The sequence below is a fragment of the Schistocerca gregaria genome, chromosome 7 (genome assembly GCF_023897955.1).
Source record: "Schistocerca gregaria isolate iqSchGreg1 chromosome 7, iqSchGreg1.2, whole genome shotgun sequence".
NCBI classification, from domain to species: Eukaryota; Metazoa; Arthropoda; class Insecta; order Orthoptera; family Acrididae; genus Schistocerca; species Schistocerca gregaria.
This window is the reverse complement of record NC_064926.1, coordinates 335,955,000-335,967,187: the sequence shown is the minus strand read 5'-3', so window position 1 is coordinate 335,967,187 and position 12,188 is coordinate 335,955,000. Positions and strand designations below refer to the sequence as shown.

Sequence of the window (12,188 nt, the reverse complement as noted above, 5' to 3'; positions counted from 1 at the left end):
GCGAAGTGCTAACTCATTCGCCAGAGGCCTGTCTTAAACACTACTGGCCTTTGCTAACCACTTTCTTGCGTTACCTTAGTGTCTGCGAACCAGTGCAAGCTATTTAAAAGTGAGATTAAAAATAATTATTTATTTCCACTGTCTGATAGAATTAAATTTGTCATTTTCGTCACCAGAAACATTTACTGAAGTACTTCAATATTGAAGCCTTGGATGTACTTCGATCAGAGTCGGTGGGCAACCCTACAGTAGCGTAGAGTAGTAAAAGAAAGGGACACAAATATCAGACATTTTATTACGTATTTTGTCGGTTTTGTCTTTCGCCAAGTACACAAAAGAGTAGCCGAAGAAAAGGGTGTTTCTAATCACTGCTTATAGAAATTCGCACTGTCACCTAATGAACAAAATATGGGCGTAAACAATATCAGACCAACTGTGTAATGCATATTAAATGTATTCGCAGCTGGGAATATGGACAGTCATCAGCTTTATAATGGAATGAAGACAATGAAAATTTGCGCCGGACCGCTACTCAATCCCGGATTTCGCGCTTATTGCGAGCTGCCGCCTTATCTTTTGGCTTTCCGAGCTGGGGCCAGACCCAAACTTCGGTACGTCGCGAACCATGTGTCTACAACCTGTAGTTGTAAATCCATCACGTATGTTCCTGTACAGGGGAGACGCTTTAAAATCGCGGATAAAAAGGCAAATGTCCCGAGTTCGAGTCTCGGTCCGGCACACAGTTTTAATCTACCAGGAAGTTTCAAGCCTGGGATATTTCGGACCAGGGTTCCTGCTCACTTGGTAGACGCGCTAACCACTACACCACACTCGCACGATGGCTGAGGCGCTATTCCAAAACAGTTGGAGAGCTCCTGCAGTGTTGTTAGAGTTTGGAGGCAATACCAAGAGGGCTCAGACGTAAATAGGAATTTGGATTGAGGAGGAAGGCGTGAGAGGGCAGTCCATGCAGTAGTGCAGTGTCACTGTGCCAGGGTGGCGTAGTGGTTAGTGCATCTGCCTAGTAAGCAGGAGACAGGGGTTCGAATCTTGGTCTTGGTACAAATGTTCATTTGTCATTTCAGGCTGCATATATAAATCATAGATGTTTCAGACTTGAAAAGATCTCTGGAACCAAACAGTTTCATTTGATTAAAACAGTATTCTTCATACCACTCTTTTATTTGCTTGATGAGATTATCAGTATTGACGCCATCATTATCAGGTCGAATCTCTTGTTTTATTTATTTATTTATTTATTTATTTTGCATTCTGAAACATGCTGCACTCATGTAATTTAAGATGTGAAGCAAAAACGGACCAGCTTGTTGTTGACGGTGTGAACATCAAAACGGATGGAGAATGTTATAAATTTATTTATTTATTCACTTAGCATCGATGATGTGAAGGTTGTAGGTAGCGCAATAAATATCTCGAAAGATTCACACCTTAATGTTCTGTTTGTTAGTTACGATCAAGCCTCGTCAAAGCCGATGGAATAGCGTCATTAACGTCGTATGGTACAGGGCTGACTATTTTTTACAAGCAGCTTGCGGATGCAACTTGTCAACTTGCCTCGGATAAGCCAACGCACCACCCACCGTGGCTGAGAGAGAGAGAGAGAGAGAGAGAGAGAGAGAGAGAGAGAGAGAGAGAGAGAGAGAGAGAGAGAGAGAGAACGGCAAGAATTGCATGGCAAGGCTACATGATGAGGAGAGAACCTGACGTGTGTGGAGAGGTGTGATAACAACTGTGAGAAACATAAAGAAACTACTTTTCTGTCGCGCTGAAGAACCTTATTGTAGTTTGCTTCTGCCTAATGAATTGAAGCGTATAATGGCGCGATCTTGAACAATGAAACTGAAATGATATACATTTTTTTTCTGTTCTCATTCATAACGCATGCGTTTAGAATCTGAATTGTTGTTACTGAAAGACTGACAGAGAGAAAAGGATCGAGCCATGCTGAACGCTTCAGGCAGTGCGCCCGAATGGTTCAATTGGCTCTGAGCAACTATGGGACTTAACATCTGCGGTCATCAGTCCCCTAGACTTAGAACTACTTAAACCTAACTAATCTAAGGACATCACACACATCCATGCGACCGCAGCAGTCGCGCGGTTCCGGACTGAGCGCCTTAACCGCTAGACCACCGTGTTCGGCTCCGGTATGAAGTCTTAGCTTGTTAGATCCGAAACATTTCGGCTTGTACCAACATATATATTTTGTCATTTTTGTTTATCTTTTCTGCTTGTGGTTGCTACCCATTCCGCAGCAGCAGCGTCACAGCAGAGGTGACTTAATAATAATGTGCATATCTTGCTTAAAATGACGTAATAGTAATGGTGGACGTGTCTTTTGTTGCAGTTCTTGCCGACCAATGGAAAGGATTCTTCCTGCAAGCTGCACCGAGATTGCTTCATGGTAAGGCTGTTATTAAGCTTACGCAAGTGATCCGTAGCAACTAAGGCCTCTGAAAGTTAACCCTTGCTCTCCACTCAATAGTACTTTCATAAACGAGCCGTATCAATTCTTAGATAACTCTGAAAATGTTTTAGGCTGTGCGTTCCATTTTGTAGAGAAACCTGGCATGTTAAAAAAAAAGTTGGTGGCACACACAATGGCAAGGAATGTAAATATAAATCGTGTGTGTTAGCTCTGTGCTTGTCAGTTAACAAACATCAGAAGCTGTTTCCAACTTGCAGATGGGTTAAAACATGGCTGCCACCATACACTTCTGAATTAAGTACAGAATTCTTCAGCCTAATAATAAACAATGATTTGATGAGCGGGTTGAAGTCGTACAATGGTACCCACTTGTATTTCTTACAGAATTTACGAAGATCTCCTTTTCAACAGCAAAACTAATCAATTTTATTCACATTTCACCAAGATACTATTGTGGTACAGCTACGATGGAAGAATGTTCTTCTTTATCTTTGTGGGTAAATCCATGTAGCTGTTATTTTAGATTACAGGAAAACGAAGTTTCGAATGCTATGGTTCAGAAATGTATCTGTGGAAAAGTGAAGCAACAGTAGCGGAACAAACTGTAAGTACATGTCGTTCTTTGCATCTCTTAGGTAATTCGCTAGTGGCCGACTACCACGGTATGGCAGTCTGGGCTTCAACGGATGCCTCCAAAATTAAGTTCTGTTAAATTGTCTTCTGTTTCATCAGCCTTGTGAGCATTAAGGTGTTATTGTAAAGGTAATGTACCGAATAACGTGATGACTTTAGGTTCGTGTGAAGTATCAAAATAGAGTGCGAGTTTAAACTCCACTCATAAACACATAGACAAATGCCGACGGAACGTTTATTTCTCTGCTGCACCTTTCAGCACGGGCAGCATAAACGATAACAGCTACTAAATGTCAGAATTACTTCGCTTCTCGGTCAAAAAAGCTTTTAGCCGGCCATTCACGTGTTTAAAAAGATAAACAGAACGTTGGCACATTACGAGTTCTACAAAATCAGTGTTTATATTCTCAATCTGACAACTGTTATCGTCTTCGTAAATTTATCGCTGCTGTACATTTCTGTTTCTATGACAGACCTAAACAGATTCCGTCTGATTTTCAGTTCCGTGCCGTATTAATTGTTCCAGAATAACAAATATTAGTGAAGTATAGAATTTTCTGGTACTATGTACTTAAAATCGTCCAGGATCCAACCGATACGGCCACGATCCTAGGAGAGGCCATGCAGGCGATGTCTGCTGTTAGCAAAGGCACTCTCGTCTGATGCCGTAGTCCATTGAAGTCGAAAGTCGTCATACTGTCGTAAAGGATACGTCCGTTGTACGACCTACACTGATTTCTGCTGTTATTTCACGCAGTGACAACTGTACGCAAACGCCTCTGCTCTCGGTCGTTGACGAAGACCGTCGGCCACTGCGTTGTCCGTTGTGATATGAAAAGTCTGAGATTTGGTAATTCACGGCACCATCTTGGCACTGTCGAACTCGGAATATTAAAGCCGGCCGTTGTGCCCGATCGGTTCTAGGCGCTTCAGTCTGGAACCTCGCGACCGCTACGGCCGCAGGTTCGAATCCTGCCTCGGGCGTGAATGTGTGTGATGTCCTTAGCTTAGTTACGTTTAAGTAGTTCTACGTCTAGCTCCATCTACCATTCCGTTTTCAAAGTCGTGCGGCCATAATCACGACGGAAACCTTTCCATTGGTTTCAATGAGTACAAATGACAGCTTTGCCAATGCACTGCCCAACTTTGATTTGAGTAAGGGATACTACCATCGTCTAAATGGTTCAAATAGCTCTGAGCACTATGGGACTCACATCTGAGGTCATCAGTCCCCAAGAACTTAGAACTACTTAAACCTAACTAAATAAGGGCATCACACACATCCATGTCCTAGGCACGGTTCGAACCTGCGACCGTAGCGGCCGCGCGGTTCCAGACAGAAGCGCCTAGAACCGCTCGGCCACAACGGCCGGCACTACCATCATCCGTATATGTGCCTATCGCTATCCCGTGACGTCACCTCAGTGTAGTTAAAGTTGTAGGAAGTAACAGGCAGACGACCCTCATCAGGATAATGGGTTGCAATGCACCACAGTGATCAAACCAATCTGTAGTACCACAGTAATTGAGGCTAGCACTTGAAGTGTACAATATACATTAAGAACATGAGAAGAGGAATCCGGATGGTGTTTGTAGACATCTTGGGCAAAATAGGGCCCTTCCTCTACGTTTTATCTTACGTCATGAAATCCCTTACAATCAGAGTATCACAGTAGTAGATTGAAGTTAAAATATTCTGGGTTATTAGGCTGCGTCACGTTTCTTCTAAGATGTTCGACGTTTCGACCCCTCTGCTGGGATCTTCCTCAGGATCTTTTGGTGTCCACTACTGCTAGAACACTATCAGAGACGAGTGTCGCGTCCACTTATAAAAGGGGAATTTTCTGGTTGTTCGTGCTGGAGAAGTGATAGAATTGGCTAAAATTCATGTGGCTACCAGTGGTGGGCCATAGTCATAGGCTAATAAAGAAGAAGGTAGTTCATCTCCTGTGGATACCATTGGCGGCCATCGTCGTTGGATAGAAAGGCACTGTTCCACACTTATGCTGGAGAAGGGTTATTGGTTGAAATGCCTGCTACCGCTATTGGTTGGTCGTCATCAGTGGCTAGATTCGAAACGGACAGAGCAAGAGAGGGGGAATGTTTACCCAAAATATTATTGTCCGCCTAGCTGACTTGCAGCGCGTTGTTTATGCCGCTCTCACACTGAGGCCACGTATTTACTTCCTTGATGGCGGGGAGCCACGAGGCCGGAAGCCTATAACCGTCCTCTCTATAGAAATTAGATGAATTCTTAGAAACTTCAACCTCTTCTCGGACCTTTCTTCTATAAATGTTTTTCTTTGTCCACTACACGTACGTTATTAAAATCGGTATCAGAGCCACAGTTTTCGTGATGTTCCGCTACTGCCGATTTTGCCCTTTGATTACCAGCATGTGCCGTTCGTGTTACTTAATGCGTTCTTTAACAGTTCTTCCCGTTTCACCTATATACACCTTGCCGCAGCCACAAGACACTTGATAGACGCCTTCATTGTGGAGGTAATCAGGTGCACCCGTTTTCCGTCGGAAAAAGTGTTTTATTTTGTTTTGACTAAAGAAAGGTGAAGCTTCCTGACAGATTAAAACTGTGTTCCGGACCGAGCCTCGAACTCGGGACCTTTTCCCTTCGCGGGCAAGTGCTCTAAAGGAAGATGTCTGAATACCATTTTTGCTTAAAATTCTGCTTATGCGGTAAATGATCCCGGAAACGAACGGTAACCTGACGGAGTGAGAAGGCGGTTCCTCGTCAATCTTATTAGCGGTATAAACATTCCGCCTAAAAGTCCTGTCGAATGAATAACTATCATACCCATTTGCCATCAATGTCCTCTCTAAGTGTTTTAGCACAAGTGGACACCAAAAGATCCTGATCAAGATCCCAACAGAGGGGTCGAAACGTCGAACATTTTAGAAGAAACATGACGAGGCCTAATAACCCAGAAGATTTTAACTTCAGTGACAACGGCCACGAAATCCTGCAGATTTACATATCACAGCAGTTGCTTCGTATGACTCGACTGCTCTAACAAGGAATGTCCATTCACTTAGCTTCTGAAGGCATTCGACTGAAAGTGTCCGCTTCACACTCAGTTGCCGTTAAGCGTTTCAGCAGCTCTCTTTCTTCCTCAGCAACGTGAAACCGTCCCCGCCACGCCCTGCGCATTCTTCATACGTGACACGCACCCATACGTCTCTGCGGCGACGGCGGGCGGGGTTCTACTTTGCTGGAAAATCTCATTGTACCGACCGGGGCACCGGCGACAACAAACGACCACCACGACAGCCACAAATCTCGACCCAGCGGAACAAATGCAAATGGCGGCGTGCGGCCCGTTATAAAATGTCTCGGCTTTGCGTGTCAAAACTTTCAGAATTACGAGCTCGAATTCTCTGCGTCTACGCAACAGGATTGCAGCAAAATAAGCCTTAAGCCGAAGAAATAATGGAGGTTTCCCCTTTTAGTGGAATTGATGCCTGCCGTGATCTCTTAAATAGCGAGGTGGTATTAATCTCCCCAAGAATGTGAGCTGTCGGAGCCAAGAGAGCGGTTGCGTTAGTGTGAAAAACGGGGGCGCAGAAGCATTGTGTCCGCAGGTTTTCTCTGTGGTGCAATCCGATTTAGAGCGAAACTGTGCAAACAATTTTGAAGTAAGAGAAGGCAGAATATAAAGTACAGTTAATTTAACAGACGTACTTTTGTTCCCGTTGGTTGGATTGTTGATGAAGTATTGATACCCATTATTTATTCTTTGAAGTTTGGGCAGAACGATCGAACTGAGTGGTTCTATATTCACGAAACATAACTTCCCCAAGTAACATATTTATGATGGTGAAACCCAATGTGTTTTCAAGTAATTCATATACACATACTCCGCCTGTTTGTATCGAGGAAGTGAGGCTCAATACAGTTTGAAGTTCCATCCTTTGTTCTATTTCGGATGTGTATAGTAGCTGGGCATTGGGCGTGTCTGTCTGTTCCAACTCATTGGTCTATGTAACACTTCGCAGATTTAAAGTCCATCTGCGTTCATAATTTGTTATGAAGAACATGTGTACCTTGAACCTCCAGCTTTGCTAGTAATGGATCTGTTGTAGATGTTACGTCCTTCTCTACCGATCTCTGAACTAACTTAAAGATAATCTTGTATGAGGACCTAAAACTTAACTTGGATTCAATGGAGCAAGTTGAATATTGTAACATAAATCATTACCAGGGATTGAACTCCGAACCTTTGTCTTGCCGTTCCATACCCACTCCTTCAGCCACCGAGACACATAATGTTGAATTTGGCTTCTAAGGCCATAACTACTAAGTGTGGTATGTGAAAAAATTTTAAACGTCTACAAGAAATTTATATTCATGGTGGAACCACACTATTGTTTTTTTTCGTAGTGGCAAAAGTACCTAGAAATAAAAACGTAAAGCGGTAAGCGTGGAACATTTGCCTTCAACGAAGATGATTCCCAACATAAAGTATGTTGTTCAAGGCACTGCTGTTATGAGTCGCTCGGGAAGTTTCCGAAGTTGTGGGATTCCAGCCGTTCTGGATTAGCTATCCCGCCTTTTTCATAAATCACCTCAGATAACTTTAATGATGTTTCTCTTGGCTCAGTTAAGTCTGACACGTTACTCTAGATCCTGAGGTATTTGAGAAAAATTTTCTTTGCTGCGTGAAGAGAACATATTCCAATATTTGCAAGGCTTTAGTTGAGAACTATTTAACACCTACACACCTCTTCAGGCAGTGAACTGATCCGACACCCACCTTTTATAATTATGTAGAGTTAAAAGAAATCAAAAAGAATACTCTGTTGACCATTTAAATCAACTGAACACAGTAATAAAACATTCTCAAAGACAACTGGAGAAAATGAACAGTGATTCGACTCTCAGGAGAAAGGCTCAAAAGACATTACAGACCCAAAGCTCAAACTGACTTGATATCTTGATTCTAGTGTTCTAAGTAATAAAAATATAAAATAATACTGGCAAATGTTTCCTCGTGTTCGGCTTGTAAACATTACCTGCGATATATACTTATTGGAAAAACGAGTATATCTCACTCGAAAACACAGATCATTCCCTTTCTTTAAAATCGTAGACTTTGGACAGTACATCCATTAGGCGTTTCACACTACCGACGTATGAACACAGGGACTTCTTGCACAGGAAGTGATTGCCGACGAACTGTAGCTTTATATTCTAACCAGTGAAATCCGTGATTGCAGTCGCATTTGGTACTACCTGAGGTGCTGTGACCCTAACCATCTTTTTTCCTTATTCATACGTATTTTATATACGTGCAGGAGAATAACACGGAACGTAAGAGGTTATACCTAGTATTCCATTTATCAAATACCAGAAATTGGTGAACAGTACACTGCTTCATCGCGTAGTCCAAAACTGAACAGTGAAGCCGTGTTGTGTCGATTGGACTGCACAGATTTCGGTGCAAAGTCGATTTGGTACAGAATTTTTGTTTACTTTAAATGCGGACGAATGTCACAGTATCGTGAACGTACAGGTCCCGTTCAAACGCTTAAGTTACCGCCCCACGGTAAAAAGTTATTAAGTGGACATTTACAGCTGTGTCATAACCATATTGTTCGCCAGTGAAAGCCGTTCGGATGTCAGTGTAACGACGTGGGACTGACACAGAGTGTTGAATAAAATTTTAGCCGGCCGCGGTGGCCGAGCGGCTCAAGGCGCTTCAGTCCGGAACTGCGCAACTGCTACTGTCGTAGGTTCGAATCCTGCCTCGGGCATGGATGTGTGTGGTGTCCTTAGGTTACTTAGGTTTAAGTAGTTCTAAGTTCTAGGGGACTGATGACCCCAGATGTTCTCAGAGCCATTTGAACCATTTTCAATAAAATTTTTGACGTAGACAGACATACTGTATTACTCCCGCTAAATTTCGAGAGGAATCTTTTGACAATAATATAGAATTAAATTTGTTAACATTTCCATGCACTGTAGATTGTTGGCCATATCTGTGAAAAAGGTTGTTGTTGTTGTGGTCTTCAGTCCTGGGACTGGTTTGATGCAGCTCTCCATGCTACTCTATCCTGTGCAAGTCTCTTCATCTCCCAGTACCTACTGCAGCCTACATCCTTCTGAATCTGCTTAGTGTATTCATCTCGTGGTCTCCCTCTACGATTTTTACCCTCCATGCTGCCCTCCAGTACTAAATTGTTGATCCCTTGATGCCTCAGAACATGTCCTACCAACCGATCCCTTCTTCTAGCCAAGTTGTGCCACAAACTCCTCTTTTACCCAATTTTGTTCAATACCTCCTCATTAGTAAGGTAAGAAACAATCACGCATAGATGGTCTTCCCATTTCTACGTCGACGAGTTTGGTATGTTCTTAAGTTACTTCCATCCTTGCTAATTACTTTCTCAAACCTGTGCTTTGAAATTCAACCCCTTTTATCACCTGGATGACTGAAACTGTTCACTGTTTTACTTGCGTATTGACAGTTGTATCTGTTCCTCACTTACTCTGAATCTCATCTTGATCATCAGTACATACCGACCCAGTGTCCTCGATCTATATACCATCTCTGCTTGGTCATAGGCGCCAGTGTCCAAAAATGTAGGTTTCTGATTGATAGTCGTTTTCTCGCGTCACACCGAATCGTGCTCTACCGGCATTTTTAGTGCACAATACTTTCTTCTGGTCGCAGTTTAAATCTACCTTGAGAGGTAGTTGTTTATCAGGTTCACTGGCCGAACATTCTGTTTCACGGGGTTTCCGGCTATGTTGTGTCTCTCACCTGGCGATAAATAACTTGCAACGTGGTCCTTTATTTCGCTTTCGACCATAACTGCCAAGAATGTGACAGCAATTTTTATAACGGGACAAAAGAAGCTGTAACCTTATACTGCCCAAGCAGAGAAACAGAAATTTAGTGACTTTGCACCTCGCCGTATAAACGACGCTGGCCCGGCGAGAAAAGGAAAAAAAAAAAAAAAAAAGGAAAGCAGGCAGGGGAGGAGGGACCCTGACTCAGGACGTCACGGCGAGAACGATATCGCGTTTCAGCCCGGGGCGCAGCCGCAGCCGCCGTCGTCGTGGATTCGGAAAGTCTCGCCTCAAAGTTACCACCGCTTTCGTTCTTTACGTGGCCATGACTTTAACTCCACCCCATCCTATAAAACTGTAAATCTCGAAAGAGAAAAAATCGTGCTCTGCAGTTTCCGCACTCTGTTGTTTCTTCTTTTGATATGGTGCATCAACCACGGTGTGGTTTCTTACAAACAGACAACTTCTCAGCACGGAATACCACACATTTGATATCAACTGGGTTAATGCTGTCGCAAGAGGTGGAAAATCAGGAGTCACAATCATTGAACTTTTAAACAGCTTTATTTTTTCGCTGTTTCCTTGCTAACTAAACGGTCCAGTCACATTGATACGACCACCGCCCATGTACGACGTCAAAGTGCAATAACCACTCACCGATGACTGGTGGGAGCAGTAGCAGTGGAGGGTATATACATCTACATCTACGTGGATAATCTGCAAATCATATTTAAGTGCCTGGCAGAGGATTCATCGAACCACCTTCACAATTCTCTACTATTCCAATCTCGTATTGCGCACGGAAAAATTAACAGTTGTATCTTTCCGTTCGAGCTCTGATTTCCCTTATTTTATCGCGGTGAGCGTCCATCCCTATGTAGTTCGGTGTCAACAAAATATTTACGCATTCGGAGGAGAAAGTTGATGGCTGGAATTTCGTCAGAAGATTCCGTCGCAACGAAAAACGCCTGTCATTTAATGATGTCCAGCCCAAATCCTGTATCATTTCGGTGACACTCTCTCCCATATTTCGCGATAATACAAAACGTGCTGCCTTTCTTTGAACTTTTTCGATGTATTCCGTCAGTCCTACCTGGTAAGGATCCCACACCGCGCAGCAGTATTCTAAAAGAGGACGGACAGGCGTAGTGTAGGCAGTCTCCTAAGTAGGTCTCTTACATTTTCTAAGTGTACTGCCAATAAAAGCAGCCTTTGGTTAGTTTCCCCACAACATTTTCTATGTGTTCTTTCCAATTTAAGTTGTTCGTAATTGTAATAGCTAGGTATTTAGTTAAATTTACGGCTTGTAGAGTAGACTGATTTATCGTGTAACCGAAGTTTGAGTTCCTATAAAAAGGGTCGAGGGGACGCTTCCTGTAAGTCTTCTTCAATTTCACTAAGGATATCAGTGTCATCAGCGAATCTTATCGTTGACCTATCTCCATCCCGAATATTAATCCCACTCTTAAACCTTTCTATTATTTCCGTCATTGCTTTCCGAAGTGTAGTTTGAACAGCAGTAGGCGAAAGACTACATGTGTGTCTTACACCATTTCTAATTCTAACTTTCCACAGATTATAACTGCTAAAGAGAAATGAGTGGTAGATCGATGACGCACAAGGGGTTCTTGCAAGAGCACCCTCCAGTTAAAACGATATAACACCAGGAGAGGAAGCCTGTATCGCACAGCTTTCCAGTAATCTTCTAAGCACACCAGGCTGTAAAGCAGTGCGATTTCCTTTCTATAATTTCACGATTAAATGGTTCCCGACTGCGGCATTGGAAAGTCTTGGGTTGGGTTGGGTTGGGCTGTTCTGAGGGAAGAGACCAAACTGCGAGGTCATCGGTCTCATCGGATTAGGGAAAAACGCAAAAGGAAGACGGCCGTGCCCTTTCAAAGGAACCATCCCGGCATTTGCCTGGAGCGATTTAGGGAAATCACAGAAAACCTAAATCAGGATGGCCGGACGTGGAATTGAACCGTCGTCCTCCCGAATGCGAGTCTAGCGTGCTAACCACTGCGCCACCTCGCTCGGTTTCGAAAGTCTCTGTGAAAACTGAAAGAGCAGTCGTTGCATATTTTCTGCGTCAGTCTCCCAACTAAAGCAGAGATGTAGAGCAAAAGTCTTGTCTGTGTGTGTCGGCTACTCGCCGGTATCCGCCCGGACTGGGATCTGGCGCTCGTGTTTGGTGTGGGGGTGTATCGGAGCAGGTAGCGTCTCCTATTTAGGGCAGGGGGCGTGGGGCTAGCGCCCGCCGGAAAGTGGAACTGGGAGGCTGCCGTGCACAAAACAGGG

General features: G+C 43.6%; 1 protein-coding gene across 1 annotated transcript in view; it reads left to right on the top strand.

The window, feature by feature from the left end:
* LOC126281753 (uncharacterized) overlaps nt 1–12,188 on the top strand; it is a 158,925-nt gene that overhangs the window by 60,606 nt on the left and 86,131 nt on the right. The window contains exon 2 of the mRNA XM_049980942.1: nt 2,369–2,425. Within this exon, the coding sequence (XP_049836899.1) occupies nt 2,369–2,425 (57 nt within the window). The remainder of the gene's footprint in view (nt 1–2,368; nt 2,426–12,188) is intronic.